Source organism: Taudactylus pleione, unplaced genomic scaffold (genome assembly GCF_031769625.1).
Source record: "Taudactylus pleione unplaced genomic scaffold, aTauple2 ptg000490l, whole genome shotgun sequence".
Taxonomy (NCBI): Eukaryota; Metazoa; Chordata; class Amphibia; order Anura; family Myobatrachidae; genus Taudactylus; species Taudactylus pleione.
In genome coordinates, this window is record NW_028284892.1 from 4,037,796 (window position 1) to 4,059,237 (window position 21,442).

The window sequence follows — 21,442 nt, forward strand, 5'->3', positions numbered from 1 at the left end:
CTTTTTTAAACTATTGCTGTTATAAGAAATGTGGGCTTACTGGCCAGAATTGTGCCCCTGTCTGCAACTCGCAGGCTACTATCTAAGGCTCATGCGCCTATATTATACAAAGCGGAGGCTTGTAGCTGAAAATTTAAAGCTACACTAACATCCTGTGTGAAGCCCGTCGTGCTTTCCACTGAATGTTTGTGCTGCTTTGAATTTTCAGCTCCAAATGGGCAAGAAGTGGTGGCTTATAAAAGCCTCAGTTTAGTAAATATAGTCTATGGTGTTTGATAGGCTCCTCCCATCCTGTGCCAAGCCACACCCACAGCTTTCCAGCTTTGCCCAATAAGGTGTACTTTGATATCTCGTATGTTCGTTTTTAAAAGCCAAATTCAGAATCAGAACATTTTTATTACTGCAGCATGTTACAAAAATAACAGAAATAGACATTTAGGTAGATGGATGAATACGGAAGTGCCCAGTAGCTGGTCTGAAAGAACATCCGCTTTTGTGGTAATCACAGCATTAACGTGGACCGGTCACTTGCATGCACAGTGGATGGAGCAATTTTGCCGGCTGTCATTTCAGCCATGTCTGAGGCACAATATTGGTTCCAGCGCATTGATAGGCTACATAATGATTCAAGATGGCCGCCTCCAGTGCAGAGAGGTGGCAGGTCTTTAACACAAGAAAATGTCATACAATAAGTTTCTCTGGGCTCGAGTGTAGGCACTGCAGAATTTCTGGCACAGAATAGGTTTATTATCTCAATGTTTAATACTGCTGGAGGTAGTGGAAAATACAAGGTCGTTTCAGTAATGTATTACTCTATGGACTCAGATGATGAGCTAGAGCTGCTAGACAAAAAGAGTTATGTAAAAATGTAATTGAAAGGCACTTGAGGCTTTAGGTAGCCCTGTTTTGGAGGCCAAGTCCATGACTAGATAAGGTAGGAGAGGTTCTACAACACGTGGTGAACGGGGAGGCCTGTTGGAAAACCGCAATCTGAGATTTTTACCAATATAGAACTAAATTGGAACTTCACAATTGACCATTAAAACACACACACAAAAAAAAAAGTTAAAATTTACAGTGTAAGGAATAATGTCCCCACCAACACAGCATCATTTCCAAGTACAGGAGTCAACTTTTATCCGCTGACCAGCATTTTCCATGGCTTCAATAAGTCCATGCGTTTGGTTTTTTAGATTCCTGACCGGAACTTGGTACAGAGTCTCCAAAATAAACTTTGCGGCTGCTGAACGTCCTGCAGAGGAAGTCCGTTTGGGTACCCAGAGGTTTCAGATGACCAGAAGTTTTTTGAAAGAGTTTCGTTCTCGAGTCATTGGGAAGCCTGTAGAGCAGCGAGGAAGGTGACACACTCACACTACTTGCAGTAAAGTTCTTTTTACAATTGTATTCAACACTGTATGATAGGGGGTGAATTCAGTTCTTCTCCTAGGATAGGACAGTGTCTTACACGTCACAGCGTTGTAGATGCAGCATATTCAGAAAATATTCACAGTCTTAAAACTGGCTCCAAAATCGGATTAGCAGTAGTAGAGTTGCAGACACTTATTTTAATAGAAATCCTCCATATTAAGTCTTCACAGTTTTAATTTCTACTACAACTGTTCCTTCCTATGTTTAGGTTCAGTGTCTCCTGCAAAAAAACATAAATAAAAAAATTGTGTATGTATTTTATATATATGTGTATATATATATATATATATATATGCACAAAATGTAGAGTTTTGCAGGGGTCTTCTTGATTTTAACCAGGGTCATCTGGTAATGCAAGATCCGCTTAAATGAGACTGCAGAACCCCAGGCACACTGCAGGTGGAGCAATGTGATAAACTACATATTACAAACACTTCTAACAGAAAAGTCCCATGGACCCCTTGTGCTGACTACAGACTGTGCTTATCTGCCTGACTAGGAGGTGAATCCTAATGCAATTAATACTATGCAGTGATCTGTAGACCGGTTATTACACTTTTATGAAACTATATCTCTTAAGCTGGGTTTATTCTCGAACAATTTCTTCTAAATCATCAGCTAAACCTATTGCTAGAAGTCATTCAGTGCAGAGACCCTGTATCTCAGAGCATTGTCCAGAGTAGGAACAGATTCCTTCCTTAGCCAAAATGGATTTAAATATTATGATGCAACCTGTTGCTTTTCAGCTACTGTGGAACTACAAGTCTCAGCATGTATGCCGTCCAGAGCATGGTTACGGCATTTGAAAGGAAAATGAAACAGTTAAGCTTACACTACTCTAAAGCTAGCTACACAGTGGGAACATTCTATAAGTAGGTGAGATTATTGCCATTATCCCAGTAATAATAGTCGGTGTGACTCAAATATTATAAGTCAAAATTCTAATTAGATGTTAAAGTGGGGACACAGATATATAGCGCCCTGCTGGGAAGTACAAGTATGGTCCCACCCAAAATATAGTGAAACATGTGCAATAGAGGGAAACTATCCTGGGAAATGTATGAATCACAAATTCTTGTTCGGCTTAAGTAGATCCGGAACGAGGGAAAGTATTATCTCCACTTAAATAACTTCAGTTTAACAGAGGTAGACAGTGCAGCAAGGTGTAATGCATTGCGGCACAAATAGCACTGTCATATAAGGTTTGCTGGTTACAGATGATAATGTTACCCAGTAATAGATACCAAAATGAATAATCAGCGGTGAACAGTGCATCAAATTATACTTCATTCTGACACAAGTAGTATCATCATAAGAAATGTGCTGGTTATAAGTAATGTTGGTACTATACGATGGATAACAGAATGCACAGGTAGATAGGAGCTGAGCAGTGCAGCACAGTGCGATGCAGTACCAAAAAACATTATAGTAATGATAACATCATGCAAGGTTAAATTAGTCAATGATTATGTTGAGTAGGGGACAATAAAGAGATATAGAGGGGAAATACACACGTGAGATGTGGATGCCTAATATGTGTTGTGGCAGCATCACCAGAGATGGCGCTGGTGAGCAGTAGATTCTGTGTGGGGCAGGAGAGATCCGCCCACACAGGGTAGAAATAGTAAGTTTTGCTACACCTATGGGCTGCCTTGTGGAGAGAGCTCAGGTGAGGGGTAATGAGGCAGACCTACAGTCAGGCTGCATATGGAATCAGTCCAAGGAGGACTGGCAGCTACAGAGCCCAGTGTGCCTGGAAGCCATTGGGGGCCTGAGTCCAGACCTGCAGGAGGCAGGGAGGACCGAAAACTCAGACTGTACATTGAAGGACATTAAAGCAGCTAAGCTGCAGGCTAAGGAAGCAAGAGCCTAAACCTGTAGGAGACAGGGAAGGCCACCAAGACTGACTGTTTTGTGTAGCTGTGGCAGCCAAGCCAGACTGGACCCGGTGATAGACCTGCAGAGAAGTAGGCAGAGACTTTATTTGCAGACTAGCTGCCCAAAGGTAGTCAGGGGTCAAGAAGTGAGTTAGACGCCCTAAATAGGGGCTAGGCTGTTTGTTGTTTTCCATTTTGATTCTTGCTGACAAGTAAAGCTCCATTTATTTGATTTTTTCACGGAAGCTGTGTGTGTGGACCCTCATTCAAGCACCTAAACACTGAACCAATCCACTCATCTACCGAGCTAATTACCCCACAAAATCACAATGTATATAAGATGATAAAGATCAAAATAAAACATTTAAGTGTAAAAAACACGTGGAAAACCATAAAACAAACAGAAATTGTGATCAGATCTATAAAGTGTAAAGGGATGCATAAATGGGGGTGTTGGGTAAATGGGTGTTACAAAATAAGTAGGGGGACAGCATAAAGTTCCCTAGTATGAAAGTGGGTTTGTGAAAACAACTAGAGGACTAAGAAGCTGTTTAATCACATAAACTGTGAAGTGATGATAGTAAGTTGCATAGTTAGTAAGTTAATAGGTGAGTATGGGAAAGGGTAAGCCTTAGCCGACCCACTCATAGGGTAGGTGGATGGGAAATTCCTGGAAATATATATTTAGCAAATGTATTTTTACAAAAAGACATCGTAATTTATGAAATCATTGAGGCCTTGTGGTTTCAGGGCCCCCACGCGAAAGGTTCATGCACTCTTTCTTCTGAGAAGTTCCGTGACCACACCCCCTCCTCTGATTCCCATATTCATTTTTTTCCCTGGAAGTCATGCTACGTATTCGACCTCGCAGCTGCACATAATGCAATAGACGACTCCTGGAGTATTGCAGTTGATATATTTGGTTTTCATTTCTTGGCCATATTTATCACAAACAGATGTAGTATGTGTCATGTATGTGCGGGCTTTAAATGAGCCGCAAAGGAACGAAGCTGTCGGTTTCTTACTACTTGGAGGGTTCTTAATGTAACAACTCGTGACTAGGTTGTCGCGTAGATTCTTAGATCTGTGCAACTGCCCAGCTCATAGATAGCTTAGAATCCAAACAGGTTGATAGATCTTCATCCAGGAGAAGGATGGGAAGACCAGATCAGGGAAGCCGGCATTTGGTCATCTCATTACTTTAGACGCCTCCTGCGGCTTTTGCATATTGTAGCCCAGACGCTGCGTACAAAGACACGGCAGCTGTGCTACAGTGTTTATCTCATAAACAACGATGGCTGAACCTTCACACTCAGTCTGCAGAAGACAACTTAAATGAATTAGCCCTGTCACTTCTAATGAAATAATGTGGCTAGCTGTCAAATGTTTCCAGGAATTGGGTGTAACCTTCACCCCCCAAACAAAAAAACACAGAAACTCCTCATATTTTACCTCAAATTTGAACTTTTTTTTTTTTTGTAGATATAGCTTTGATTATATTCGACTTATGTAGCTGAGTAGATTATTACTATATGGTGATACTGCCTTTTCAGCAATATTAGGCACAAAATTGGCTGTCTGGGGGAGCGGCTGGTGTGTGACGGGTGGGTGAAAGCACAGGGTCTATTTCAGAAACATTTACAGTGGCTAACATGGTAGAGTAGTTGGGTACGGGGTCCCCGCAGTCAAAATCCTGATGCCGGGATCCCGACAAGGTTAGAATACCGAAAACTGTCGGTAGGTATCCTAACCCACCCCCTCTCCCTACCCTAAACCTCTGCCTAACCCTCACCGCTGCCTAAACCTAACCTCCCCTCTAGTGCCTCAACCTAACCTCCCCCTCCCCACACCCTAAACCTTACCATCCCCCCTTAGTGCCTAATGCTAACTCTCCCCCTAACCCCGCTACTTACCTTCGGGATGCCAGCACCAGGATTCTGGCAGGTGGCGGGATTCCGGTGCCGGGATTCTAAGCGAGAAATCCGGTGCCGAAATCCCGACCACCGGCATTCTGGCAAATGGCGGGTGTCGGGATTCCAGTGTCTGTATTTCTAAGCGCTGGCAACCCGACAGTCAGGATATTGACCGTATCCCCGGTAGAGCGTTATATACGTAAGATTACCTACCTGATTTTCTTTATAGTAAAGAGCAAAAGCAAGGAGACACACAGTACTCCCCCCAGTGTTCCAAAAATGATGCCGAGAATTTCACCTTAATAGGAGAAAAAGGCAGAAATTATTTCCAGGGTTAGGTGCATACGGGATATACAGTAGGTAACATATATGTGTTCTGATGACATTTTATGGAATCCTATTGAAATAAAATACTTTAAGATATATTGGTATATCCTGTTTATGATTTAAGCACGCATTATACATATAAAAATACAGAGTGTGTATTTAAACCATGTCCTAGAATAGATTACAAACTACACTGTCCAATAAATATACAGTCGGAAAGGTGTAGTAATAAATGCAAAATGAAAAATGTTTTGTTTGTTTTTAGAAACAAAATTGCGAATTAATTTGCTGCCCAATATGATTTGAATGTGTCTGGACGCCTTGGGAGCACTTGAGACAAACGCAAATTGGCATCGGCAGATACTGTAGGTGGCGATAGCACAAGAGGCTTTCTTCCACAGTGCAGTATCCAGGGGACGTATTTAAAATGTCAGCGGATCATTCTTATGGTTACATTTACAGATAGTCCTACTGTAGCACCTATACATATAAGCCTCACCCAGCCCTTTCCACCTAAGCCAGCAATGTATGCTCTGAAATGTGATTTGCCACAGCTTACATGTAATATAGATATAATAAAGGGACAGTACCTAAAGACAAGGCTGGTTCTGAAAAAAAGAAAAAGAAAAGTGTGATTAATTTCCCTTTCTATATAGTTACAGTAAAACAACAAAATATCATATCCATCACTATACACAAAATTAAGAATATACTGACCTCAACATTATGGAATTCATATGAATATTTGGGATATGTGACCTCACCATGAGAGGGAAGGTAGGGATATGTGATTTCACCATAAGAGGGAAGGTAGGGATATGTGACCTCACCATAAGAGGGAAGGTAGGGATATGTGACCTCACCATAAGAGGGAAGGTAGGGATATGTGACCTCACCATAAGAGGGAGGGTAGGGATATGTGACCTCACCATAAGAGGGAAGGTAGGGATATGTGACCTTACCATAAGACGGAAGGTATGGATATGTGACCTCACCATAAGAGGGAAGGTAGGGATATGTGACCTCACCATAAGAGGGAGGGTAGGGATATGTGAACCTCACCATAAGAGGGAAGGTAGGGATATGTGACCTTACCATAAGACGGAAGGTAGGGATATGTGACCTTACCATAAGAGGGAAGGTAGGAATATGTGATTTCACCATAAGAGGGAAAGTAGGGATATGTGACCTCACCATAAGAGGGAAGGTAGGGATATGTGACCTCACCATAAGAGGGAAGGTAGGGATATGTGATTTCACCATAAGAAGACATGTAGATACAGTACCTGCCCTCACTACAGCTGGTCATGTAGAAATATCTGCCCTCACCACAGCTGGTCATGTAGAGATACCTGCCCTCACCACAGCTTGTCATGTAGAGATACCTGCCCTCACCACAGCTTGTCATGTAGAGATACCGGCCCTCACCACAGTTTGTCATGTAGAGATACCGGCCCTCACCACAGCTTGTCATGTAGAGATACCGGCCCTCACCACAGCTGGTCATGTAGAGATACCTGCCCTCACCACAACTGGTCATGTAGAGATACCTGCCCTCACCACAGCTGGTCATGTAGAGATACCGGCCCTCACCACAACTGGTCATGTAGAGATACCGGCCCTCACCACAGCTGGTCATGTAGAGATACCTGCCCTCACCACAGCTGGTCATGTAGAGATACCTGCCCTCACCACAACTGGTCATGTAGAATACCTGCTCTCACCACAGCGGGACATGTAGATTCCTGCCCTCACCACAACTGGTCATGTAGAGATACCTGCTCTCACCACAGCAGGACATGTAGATACCTGCTCTCACCACAGCGGGACATGTAGATACCTGCCCTCACCACAGCTAGTCATGTAGAGATACCTGATCTCACCACAACGGGACATGTAGATACATGTCCTCACCACAGTTGGTCATGTAGATACCTGTCCTTACCACAGCTGGTCATGTAGAGATACCTGCTCTCACCACAGCGGGACATGTAGATACCTGCCCTCACCACCGCTGGTCATGTAGATACCTGCCCTCACCACAGCTGGACATGTAGATACCTGCCCTCACCACAGTTGGTCATGTAGATACCTGCACTCACCACAGTTGGTCATGTAGATACCTGCCCTCACCACAGTTGGTCATGTAGATACCTGCCCTCACCACAGTTGGTCATGTAGATACCTGCCCTCACCACAGCTAGTCATGTAGAGATACCTGATCTCACCACAGTGGGACATGTAGATACCTGCCCTCACCACAGCTGGACATGTAGCTACCTGCCCTCACCACAGCTGGTCATGTAGATTTCTGCCCTCAGAACAACTAGGCATGTAGAAATATCTGCCCTCACCATATCTAGACCTGTAGAGATACCTGCTTGCGCCACAGATGTAAATGTAGATACCTGCCCTCACCACAGATAGACATGCAGATACCTCACCATAGCTGGACATGTAGAAATACGTACTCGCGCCACAGCTGGACATGCAGAGATACCTGCTCGTGCCACAGCTGGACATGTAGATATCAGCCCTCACCACAGCTGGACATGTAGATATCTGCCCTCATCACAGCTGTACATGTAGATACCTGCCCTCACCACAGCTAGTCATGTAGAGATACCTGATCTCACCACAGTGGGACATGTAGATACCTGCCCTCACCACAGCTGGACATGTAGCTACCTGCCCTCACCACAGCTGGTCATGTAGATTTCTGCCCTCAGAACAACTAGGCATGTAGAAATATCTGCCCTCACCATATCTAGACCTGTAGAGATACCTGCTTGCGCCACAGATGTAAATGTAGATACCTGCCCTCACCACAGATAGACATGCAGATACCTCACCATAGCTGGACATGTAGAAATACGTACTCGCGCCACAGCTGGACATGTAGAGATACCTGCTCGTGCCACAGCTGGACATGTAGATATCAGCCCTCACCACAGCTGGACATGTAGATATCTGCCCTCACCACAGCTGTACATGTAGATATCTGCCCTCACCACAGCTGGACATGTAGATATCTACCCTCACCACAGCTGGAGATGTAGTGATATCTGCCCTCACCACAGCTGGATATTTAGAGGTATCTGGCTACATACGCTAAGTATTGATGTGAAATTAAATCTAATTAACAAACAAAGGTACAATATACTGCTGATATACACTCACTTATTTCAAAGGAGGAGTATATGGTCCTCTGGTTCAGCGGCTGGGGGTCCCGAAAGTTGTTTTGCAGTAAGCCTGGAGGTGAATTGGCTTGGGTAGCATAAAGTGTTGCACTTAATTTCTGCATCTACAAACACAAATGAGAGAACATGATACGACGTGCACCTGCCTCTAGAAAGCGGCCATTTTGTGGACTGTGCCAGTGATCATGGGAGTATAGCTTCACTAGGGATCTAGTAAACCGACAGACTCATAAAATGGCTGCCTCCATGACGCATAGCTCGATGGGCCTATGTAGTATTTGGTCATTTAAAATCCTCCTGCAATGGAAACAATCATTTACATAAAATAAAACCAATTGTCTAAAGGAAACCTTTCATCAAACAACAATTCCTGTCACATGAGATCAGAGAAACAATTCCATCTTTTATACGTAGATAAGTAGATTAATTAGCACATTTATATTTGTGTACACAGCGGCTTTAGCCTCTCGCTGCCCCCAATCCCAACCAAACAATCCCCTACAGTGTTACATTACAGGGAGGACACAGGCCTCATTATCTCTATGTATCTGCCTTATTAATAAGCAGAATATAGTGTCACTTAAACTGCAATTTATTGGGCATCCTGCTGATTTTCCATTAGAGGGAGAAGGGGGTTCTCAGTGTGCTATAAAATAAAATTGCAGTTAGTGTTATATATTTTTATTTTACACAAATTCCAATGTCTTATATAGGTGCCCATTTATCAATGTATATTTGTGGCTTAATCCCCGAAAAAACACACATTTTTTATTAAGTGTCCTCCAGATGTATCACAGAAGCATACCTGCTGCGATCCCTCAATTCCCGCCGACAGCCGCATCCCCCCTAGGTGCCTAAGGGGGATGCGATGCTGCCATATGTACCAGCTTCTGGAATGTGATGCATTCCAGAGATTGGCCCCCGCAGGTAATGCCATCTGATGATGCCGGTAGCCCATTGTATCCTATGGGCTACACATTGCGGATTCAGCCGGCAGATGATACCCCCCGCAACCCTCCCTGGAAATGGGCGCTGTGCACGTGCGGTCGGCGGGACCACGTGTGCGCAGTAGCCCCGGAAGTACTGGAAGCACAGGGACGGCCTCTTTTCCTGACGATGTAATCGCATTCTGCAATGCCATCGTGGGCGCTAATATCGCACCCAGATCGCACTGTAAAACACAGGCATGTTTCAACCATTTCGGGGGCGTGTCCTAGCCTGCGTCTGCAATCCCATAATGCAGCTGTTAAGGCTCCGGCATCTTCGTTCCCTCAGCCATTCTGTACAGCAATAGGGTTACACAAAGGTCCAGTGATCAACCGATGTGCCTCCGATGGATGCATCCTTGTACACAAGCGTCGGATTTGCGAATTCGCCGGTGGGCATCTCAATGCAGATCCCAGTGGCAGCGACATGTGTATATTATCGCACAGCCACTGCGTGCCAAGATGCCGTTGCGACGACATTTGCATCCATCACTGAATCAGGCCCTTAATTCAGTTCAGAGTCTGGCGATAGCAATACAGAGATAATTACCATGTTTTAAGAAAAAAATAATTGATAACAGAGCCAGAATCATCCCTTAGGCATCCCGGGCTCCTGACTAGGGCTCTATGGGGTCTTAATCAGGCTTTGATAGGATGCATGGAGAGGAACGCCGGCCCACAACATGTCCGCTCCCACTGTCTGTAGGTGACAGGCGCTAATAAATGCATAGGTAGGTAGATGATATCATTCACTTACCTGAGAGACTGAGATCTGAGCTGCGTTGCAGAAGACAGTCCATCGTACACTCTGATAGCAGGGGGGTGTCGTTAGGGACCCACTGTATCGGAAATACTTCTCCATGTTCTCAGGAAGCAGCTGTTCCACATTGAAGGAGGGAATTTGTGCTGTCTGACCTGCAGGGGACATCACCACCATTAGTGCCTACTCTAACTACCTCACTTCCAGAGGATGCAGAGCAGAGGTGTGAACAGAAGAGATGGGGGCTGTCCATGTCACCATTGTGTGATGTCATGGCGTAGGATCATGCTCATTGCGTCAGTGTATTACCATCCACTCAGTGTTCACTGAAGTGGGCGATGCTGGGTGATGCCATTTACATAGGATAAGTGCCCACCTGGGAGAACTGCCGGCTCTCTCAGGAGTCAGGAAGATGGCACCCTAATCCGGGAGTCTCTGACATTTCGGGAGAGTAGGCAACTGTGGTTTAGAGCAGTGGTTCTCAATCATTTTTTACCTGATCCCTAAGTCGCTGCCTTCCTATGGGGATGTAGTTAGCATACCGACATGCGTCATCCCGGCTGAAGAAATCCCGGCGCCAGAATGCCACTGCCCGGCTAGAAGACTGGCGCCGGAATAGGACATCCCGAGCCGGAATCCCGACAGCCAGGATGCCGAACATAAGTAGAGTGGGGCTGGTTAGCACTTAGCCCCGGCGGAATTTAGGTTTAGGCGTCACTTTAGGATGAGGCTAGGGAAGGGGGAGGTTAGGGTTAGGTACCCCCGGGGGTGGGTTAGGGTTTGGCACCACTGGGGGGGTTAGGTTTGGGCGTCACGGCGGAGGGATGGGGGGGCTGGGCGTAGTTAAGGTGAGGCTAGGGGAGGGGGAGGTTAGGGTTAGGTACCCCCGGGGGTGGGTTAGAGTTTGGCACCACTGGGGGGGTGGTAGCTTTAGACACCAAGGGGGGAGGGGTAGGTTTAAACACTAACGTGGAGGGTTATGGTTAGGATGGGGTGGGGGGAGGGTTAGTGTTAGCATGTAGAAACAGAGAACCATTGGTGTAGAGGTAACAGAGAGATTAGCACGCCAGCAGAAAGGAAGGGGCCGGTACAGTACAGATGTGAGTAGGAACAGTGGAAGAATACAGGAAAGTGGGAAAGAGAACACAGGAGAAGAAAATACATTGGAAAGAGGTCAGTGAGAGAGGGAAAGCAGAGGGGACACAGGAGCCCTGAGTGAGCCGGCAGATACAGAGACAGCACCAATAGGAGCTTTATTCCATTGCTCAGCGTGTATTTGTGAGAAGAGTTTGTTATTTTCTGTCACATTCTTGTAGCTTCTTTCTAAATTACAGGACATTCAGGAACCTATTCCACGTTGCCAACTATCAAATAAATAAACTGCTTTTATTCACTGGAAAGGACTGAGAGCTGATGAGTTTGTACAGTACACTGTGTGACAAGGACAATATAGATCTGTAGTATAGGTTCATGGATGTTATAGATCTGTAATATAGGTGCATGGATGTTATAGATCTGTAATATAGGTTCATGGATGTTATAGATCTGTAGTATAGGTGCATGGATGTTATAGATCTGTAATATAGGTGCATGGATGTTATAGTTCTGTAATATAGGTTCATGGATGTTATAGATCTGTAATATAGGTGCATGGATGTTATAGTTCTGTAATATAGGTGCATGGATGTTATAGATCTGTAATATAGGTGCATGGATGTTATAGATCTGTAGTATAGGTTCATGGATGTTATAGTTCTGTAATATAGGTGCATGGATGTTATAGATCTGTAGTATAGGTGCATGGATGTTATAGATCTGTAATATAGGTGCATGGATGTTATAGATCTGTAATATAGGTGCATGGATGTTATAGTTCTGTAGTATAGGTGCATGGATGTTATAGATCTGTAATATAGGTGCATGGATGTTATAGATCTGTAATATAGGTGCATGGATGTTATAGATCTGTAATATAGGTGCATGGATGTTATAGATCTGTAATATAGGTGCATGGATGTTATAGATCTGTAATATAGGTGCATGGATGTTATAGATCTGTAATATAGGTGCATGGATGTTATAGTTCTGTAGTATAGGTGCATGGATGTTATAGATCTGTAATATAGGTGCATGGATGTTATAGTTCTGTAATATAGGTGCATGGATGTTATAGATCTGTAATATAGGTGCATGGATGTTATAGTTCTGTAATATAGGTGCATGGATGTTATAGATCTGTAATATAGGTGCATGGATGTTATAGTTCTGTAATATAGGTGCATGGATGTTATAGATCTGTAATATAGGTGCATGGATGTTATAGATCTGTAGTATAGGTGCATGGATGTTATAGATCTGTAATATAGGTGCATGGATGTTATAGATCTGTAATATAGGTGCATGGATGTTATAGTTCTGTAGTATAGGTGCATGGATGTTATAGATCTGTAATATAGGTGCATGGATGTTATAGTTCTGTAGTATAGGTGAATGGATGTTATAGATCTGTAATATAGGTGCATGGATGTTATAGTTCTGTAATATAGGTGCATGGATGTTATAGATCTGTAATATAGGTGCATGGATGTTATAGTTCTGTAATATAGGTGCATGGATGTTATAGATCTGTAATATAGGTGCATGGATGTTATAGTTCTGTAATATAGGTTCATGGATGTTATAGATCTGTAATATAGGTGCATGGATGTTATAGTTCTGTAATATAGGTGCATGGATGTTATAGATCTGTAATATAGGTGCATGGATGTTATAGATCTGTAGTATAGGTTCATGGATGTTATAGATCTGTAGTATAGGTGCATGGATGTTATAGTTCTGTAATATAGGTGCATGGATGTTATAGATCTGTAATATAGGTGCATGGATGTTATAGTTCTGTAATATAGGTGCATGGATGTTATAGATCTGTAGTATAGGTGCATGGATGTTATAGATCTGTAGTATAGGTGCATGGATGTTATAGTTCTGTAATATAGGTGCATGGATGTTATAGATCTGTAATATAGGTGCATGGATGTTATAGATCTGTAATATAGGTGCATGGATGTTATAGTTCTGTAGTATAGGTGCATGGATGTTATAGATCTGTAATATAGGTGCATGGATGTTATAGTTCTGTAATATAGGTTCATGGATGTTATAGATCTGTAATATAGGTGCATGGATGTTATAGTTCTGTAATATAGGTGCATGGATGTTATAGATCTGTAATATAGGTGCATGGATGTTATAGATCTGTAGTATAGGTTCATGGATGTTATAGTTCTGTAATATAGGTGCATGGATGTTATAGATCTGTAGTATAGGTGCATGGATGTTATAGATCTGTAATATAGGTGCATGGATGTTATAGATCTGTAATATAGGTGCATGGATGTTATAGTTCTGTAGTATAGGTGCATGGATGTTATAGATCTGTAATATAGGTGCATGGATGTTATAGATCTGTAATATAGGTGCATGGATGTTATAGATCTGTAATATAGGTGCATGGATGTTATAGATCTGTAATATAGGTGCATGGATGTTATAGTTCTGTAGTATAGGTGCATGGATGTTATAGATCTGTAATATAGGTGCATGGATGTTATAGTTCTGTAATATAGGTGCATGGATGTTATAGATCTGTAATATAGGTGCATGGATGTTATAGTTCTGTAATATAGGTGCATGGATGTTATAGATCTGTAATATAGGTGCATGGATGTTATAGTTCTGTAATATAGGTGCATGGATGTTATAGATCTGTAATATAGGTGCATGGATGTTATAGATCTGTAGTATAGGTGCATGGATGTTATAGATCTGTAATATAGGTGCATGGATGTTATAGATCTGTAATATAGGTACATGGATGTTATAGTTCTGTAGTATAGGTGCATGGATGTTATAGATCTGTAATATAGGTGCATGGATGTTATAGATCTGTAATATAGGTTCATGGATGTTATAGTTCTGTAATATAGGTGCATGGATGTTATAGATCTGTAGTATAGGTGCATGGATGTTATAGATCTGTAATATAGGTGCATGGATGTTATAGTTCTGTAATATAGGTGCATGGATGTTATAGATCTGTAATATAGGTGCATGGATGTTATAGTTCTGTAATATAGGTTCATGGATGTTATAGATCTGTAATATAGGTGCATGGATGTTATAGTTCTGTAATATAGGTTCATGGATGTTATAGATCTGTAATATAGGTGCATGGATGTTATAGTTCTGTAATATAGGTTCATGGATGTTATAGATCTGTAATATAGGTGCATGGATGTTATAGTTCTGTAATATAGGTGCATGGATGTTATAGATCTGTAATATAGGTGCATGGATGTTATAGATCTGTAGTATAGGTGCATGGATGTTATAGTTCTGTAATATAGGTGCATGGATGTTATAGATCTGTAGTATAGGTGCATGGATGTTATAGATCTGTAATATAGGTGCATGGATGTTATAGATCTGTAATATAGGTGCATGGATGTTATAGTTCTGTAGTATAGGTGCATGGATGTTATAGATCTGTAATATAGGTGCATGGATGTTATAGATCTGTAATATAGGTGCATGGATGTTATAGATCTGTAATATAGGTGCATGGATGTTATAGATCTGTAATATAGGTGCATGGATGTTATAGATCTGTAATATAGGTGCATGGATGTTATAGATCTGTAATATAGGTGCATGGATGTTATAGTTCTGTAGTATAGGTGCATGGATGTTATAGATCTGTAATATAGGTGCATGGATGTTATAGTTCTGTAATATAGGTGCATGGATGTTATAGATCTGTAATATAGGTGCATGGATGTTATAGTTCTGTAATATAGGTGCATGGATGTTATAGATCTGTAATATAGGTGCATGGATGTTATAGATCTGTAGTATAGGTGCATGGATGTTATAGATCTGTAATATAGGTGCATGGATGTTATAGATCTGTAATATAGGTGCATGGATGTTATAGTTCTGTAGTATAGGTGCATGGATGTTATAGATCTGTAATATAGGTGCATGGATGTTATAGTTCTGTAGTATAGGTGAATGGATGTTATAGATCTGTAATATAGGTGCATGGATGTTATAGATCTGTAATATAGGTGCATGGATGTTATAGTTCTGTAATATAGGTGCATGGATGTTATAGATCTGTAATATAGGTGCATGGATGTTATAGTTCTGTAATATAGGTGCATGGATGTTATAGATCTGTAATATAGGTGCATGGATGTTATAGTTCTGTAGTATAGGTGCATGGATGTTATAGATCTGTAATATAGGTGCATGGATGTTATAGATCTGTCGTATAGGTGCATGGATGTTATAGATCTGTAATATAGGTGCATGGATGTTATAGATCTGTAATATAGGTGCATGGATGTTATAGTTGTCGTATAGGTGCATGGATGTTATAGATCTGTAATATAGGTGCATGGATGTTATAGTTCTGTAATATAGGTGCATGGATGTTATAGATCTGTAATATAGGTGCATGGATGTTATAGTTCTGTAATATAGGTGCATGGATGTTATAGATCTGTAATATAGGTGCATGGATGTTATAGATCTGTAATATAGGTGCATGGATGTTATAGATCTGTAATATAGGTGCATGGATGTTATAGATCTGTAATATAGGTGCATGGATGTTATAGTTCTGTAATATAGGTGCATGGATGTTATAGATCTGTAATATAGGTGCATGGATGTTATAGTTCTGTAATATAGGTTCATGGATGTTATAGATCTGTAATATAGGTGCATGGATGTTATAGTTCTGTAATATAGGTGCATGGATGTTATAGATCTGTAATATAGGTGCATGGATGTTATAGATCTGTAGTATAGGTTCATGGATGTTATAGTTCTGTAATATAGGTGCATGGATGTTATAGTTCTGTAGTATAGGTGAATGGATGTTATAGATCTGTAATATAGGTGCATGGATGTTATAGATCTGTAATATAGGTGCATGGATGTTATAGTTCTGTAATATAGGTGCATGGATGTTATAGATCTGTAATATAGGTGCATGGATGTTATAGTTCTGTAATATAGGTGCATGGATGTTATAGATCTGTAATATAGGTGCATGGATGTTATAGTTCTGTAGTATAGGTGCATGGATGTTATAGATCTGTAATATAGGTGCATGGATGTTATAGATCTGTCGTATAGGTGCATGGATGTTATAGATCTGTAATATAGGTGCATGGATGTTATAGATCTGTAATATAGGTGCATGGATGTTATAGTTGTCGTATAGGTGCATGGATGTTATAGATCTGTAATATAGGTGCATGGATGTTATAGTTCTGTAATATAGGTGCATGGATGTTATAGATCTGTAATATAGGTGCATGGATGTTATAGTTCTGTAATATAGGTGCATGGATGTTATAGATCTGTAATATAGGTGCATGGATGTTATAGATCTGTAATATAGGTGCATGGATGTTATAGATCTGTAATATAGGTGCATGGATGTTATAGATCTGTAATATAGGTGCATGGATGTTATAGTTCTGTAATATAGGTGCATGGATGTTATAGATCTGTAATATAGGTGCATGGATGTTATAGTTCTGTAATATAGGTTCATGGATGTTATAGATCTGTAATATAGGTGCATGGATGTTATAGTTCTGTAATATAGGTGCATGGATGTTATAGATCTGTAATATAGGTGCATGGATGTTATAGATCTGTAGTATAGGTTCATGGATGTTATAGTTCTGTAATATAGGTGCATGGATGTTATAGATCTGTAGTATAGGTGCATGGATGTTATAGATCTGTAATATAGGTGCATGGATGTTATAGATCTGTAATATAGGTGCATGGATGTTATAGTTCTGTAGTATAGGTGCATGGATGTTATAGATCTGTAATATAGGTGCATGGATGTTATAGATCTGTAATATAGGTGCATGGATGTTATAGATCTGTAATATAGGTGCATGGATGTTATAGATCTGTAATATAGGTGCATGGATGTTATAGATCTGTAATATAGGTGCATGGATGTTATAGATCTGTAATATAGGTGCATGGATGTTATAGATCTGTAGTATAGGTGCATGGATGTTATAGATCTGTAATATAGGTGCATGGATGTTATAGATCTGTAATATAGGTGCATGGATGTTATAGTTCTGTAGTATAGGTGCATGGATGTTATAGATCTGTAATATAGGTGCATGGATGTTATAGTTCTGTAGTATAGGTGAATGGATGTTATAGATCTGTAATATAGGTGCATGGATGTTATAGATCTGTAATATAGGTGCATGGATGTTATAGTTCTGTAATATAGGTGCATGGATGTTATAGATCTGTAATATAGGTGCATGGATGTTATAGTTCTGTAATATAGGTGCATGGATGTTATAGATCTGTAATATAGGTGCATGGATGTTATAGTTCTGTAGTATAGGTGCATGGATGTTATAGATCTGTAATATAGGTGCATGGATGTTATAGATCTGTCGTATAGGTGCATGGATGTTATAGATCTGTAATATAGGTGCATGGATGTTATAGATCTGTAATATAGGTGCATGGATGTTATAGTTGTCGTATAGGTGCATGGATGTTATAGATCTGTAATATAGGTGCATGGATGTTATAGTTCTGTAATATAGGTGCATGGATGTTATAGATCTGTAATATAGGTGCATGGATGTTATAGTTCTGTAATATAGGTGCATGGATGTTATAGATCTGTAATATAGGTGCATGGATGTTATAGATCTGTAATATAGGTGCATGGATGTTATAGATCTGTAATATAGGTGCATGGATGTTATAGATCTGTAATATAGGTGCATGGATGTTATAGTTCTGTAATATAGGTGCATGGATGTTATAGATCTGTAATATAGGTGCATGGATGTTATAGTTCTGTAATATAGGTTCATGGATGTTATAGATCTGTAATATAGGTGCATGGATGTTATAGTTCTGTAATATAGGTGCATGGATGTTATAGATCTGTAATATAGGTGCATGGATGTTATAGATCTGTAGTATAGGTTCATGGATGTTATAGTTCTGTAATATAGGTGCATGGATGTTATAGATCTGTAGTATAGGTGCATGGATGTTATAGATCTGTAATATAGGTGCATGGATGTTATAGATCTGTAATATAGGTGCATGGATGTTATAGTTCTGTAGTATAGGTGCATGGATGTTATAGATCTGTAATATAGGTGCATGGATGTTATAGATCTGTAATATAGGTGCATGGATGTTATAGATCTGTAATATAGGTGCATGGATGTTATAGATCTGTAATATAGGTGCATGGATGTTATAGATCTGTAATATAGGTGCATGGATGTTATAGATCTGTAATATAGGTGCATGGATGTTATAGTTCTGTAGTATAGGTGCATGGATGTTATAGATCTGTAATATAGGTGCATGGATGTTATAGTTCTGTAATATAGGTGCATGGATGTTATAGATCTGTAATATAGGTGCATGGATGTTATAGTTCTGTAATATAGGTGCATGGATGTTATAGATCTGTAATATAGGTGCATGGATGTTATAGTTCTGTAATATAGGTGCATGGATGTTATAGATCTGTAATATAGGTGCATGGATGTTATAGATCTGTAGTATAGGTGCATGGATGTTATAGATCTGTAATATAGGTGCATGGATGTTATAGATCTGTAATATAGGTGCATGGATGTTATAGTTCTGTAGTATAGGTGCATGGATGTTATAGATCTGTAATATAGGTGCATGGATGTTATAGTTCTGTAGTATAGGTGAATGGATGTTATAGATCTGTAATATAGGTGCATGGATGTTATAGATCTGTAATATAGGTGCATGGATGTTATAGTTCTGTAATATAGGTGCATGGATGTTATAGATCTGTAATATAGGTGCATGGATGTTATAGTTCTGTAATATAGGTGCATGGATGTTATAGATCTGTAATATAGGTGCATGGATGTTATAGTTCTGTAGTATAGGTGCATGGATGTTATAGATCTGTAATATAGGTGCATGGATGTTATAGATCTGTAGTATAGGTGCATGGATGTTATAGATCTGTAATATAGGTGCATGGATGTTATAGATCTGTAATATAGGTGCATGGATGTTATAGTTCTGTAGTATAGGTGCATGGATGTTATAGATCTGTAATATAGGTGCATGGATGTTATAGTTCTGTAGTATAGGTGCATGGATGTTATAGATCTGTAATATAGGTGCATGGATGTTATAGTTCTGTAATATAGGTGCATGGATGTTATAGATCTGTAATATAGGTGCATGGATGTTATAGTTCTGTAATATAGGTGCATGGATGTTATAGATCTGTAATATAGGTGCATGGATGTTATAGTTCTGTAATATAGGTGCATGGATGTTATAGATCTGTAATATAGGTGCATGGATGTTATAGATCTGTAATATAGGTGCATGGATGTTATAGTTCTGTAGTATAGGTGCATGGATGTTATAGATCTGTAATATAGGTGCATGGATGTTATAGTTCTGTAGTATAGGTGAATGGATGTTATAGATCTGTAATATAGGTGCATGGATGTTATAGATCTGTAATATAGGTGCATGGATGTTATAGTTCTGTAATATAGGTGCATGGATGTTATAGATCTGTAATATAGGTGCATGGATGTTATAGTTCTGTAATATAGGTGCATGGATGTTATAGATCTGTAATATAGGTGCATGGATGTTATAGTTCTGTAGTATAGGTGCATGGATGTTATAGATCTGTAATATAGGTGCATGGATGTTATAGATCTGTAGTATAGGTGCATGGATGTTATAGATCTGTAATATAGGTGCATGGATGTTATAGTTCTGTAATATAGGTGCATGGATGTTATAGATCTGTAATATAGGTGCATGGATGTTATAGTTCTGTAATATAGGTGCATGGATGTTATAGATCTGTAATATAGGTGCATGGATGTTATAGTTCTGTAATACAGGTGCATGGATGTTATAGATCTGTAATATAGGTGCATGGATGTTATAGATCTGTAATATAGGTGCATGGATGTTATAGTTCTGTAATATAGGTGCATGGATGTTATAGATCTGTAATATAGGTGCATGGATGTTATAGATCTGTAATATAGGTGCATGGATGTTATAGATCTGTAATATAGGTGCATGGATGTTATAGTTCTGTAATATAGGTGCATGGATGTTATAGATCTGTAATATAGGTGCATGGATGTTATAGTTCTGTAATACAGGTGCATGGATGTTATAGATCTGTAATATAGGTGCATGGATGTTATAGTTCTGTAGTATAGGTGCATGGATGTTATAGATCTGTAATATAGGTGCATGGATGTTATAGATCTGTAATATAGGTGCATGGATGTTATAGATCTGTAATATAGGTGCATGGATGTTATAGTTCTGTAATATAGGTGCATGGATGTTATAGATCTGTAATATAGGTGCATGGATGTTATAGTTCTGTAATACAGGTGCATGGATGTTATAGATCTGTAATATAGGTGCATGGATGTTATAGTTCTGTAGTATAGGTGAATGGATGTTATAGATCTGTAATATAGGTGCATGGATGTTATAGATCTGTAATATAGGTGCATGGATGTTATAGTTCTGTAATATAGGTGCATGGATGTTATAGATCTGTAATATAGGTGCATGGATGTTATAGTTCTGTAATATAGGTGCATGGATGTTATAGATCTGTAATATAGGTGCATGGATGTTATAGTTCTGTAGTATAGGTGCATGGATGTTATAGATCTGTAATATAGGTGCATGGATGTTATAGATCTGTAGTATAGGTGCATGGATGTTATAGATCTGTAATATAGGTGCATGGATGTTATAGATCTGTAATATAGGTGCATGGATGTTATAGTTCTGTAATATAGGTGCATGGATG

General features: G+C 40.1%; 1 protein-coding gene across 1 annotated transcript in view; it reads right to left on the reverse strand.

The window, feature by feature from the left end:
* Window positions 1-376: 376 nt before the first annotated feature.
* The window catches only part of CA14 (carbonic anhydrase 14), a 64,605-nt gene continuing 43,539 nt past the window's right edge, over window positions 377-21,442 (reverse strand). The window contains exons 7-11 of the mRNA XM_088449617.1: window positions 10,489-10,646; window positions 8,726-8,849; window positions 6,136-6,153; window positions 5,432-5,516; window positions 377-1,648 (exon numbers count right to left, since the gene is read on the reverse strand). Coding sequence (XP_088305743.1) covers window positions 1,639-1,648; window positions 5,432-5,516; window positions 6,136-6,153; window positions 8,726-8,849; window positions 10,489-10,646 — 395 coding nt within the window. The 3' untranslated portion in view covers window positions 377-1,638. The remainder of the gene's footprint in view (window positions 1,649-5,431; window positions 5,517-6,135; window positions 6,154-8,725; window positions 8,850-10,488; window positions 10,647-21,442) is intronic.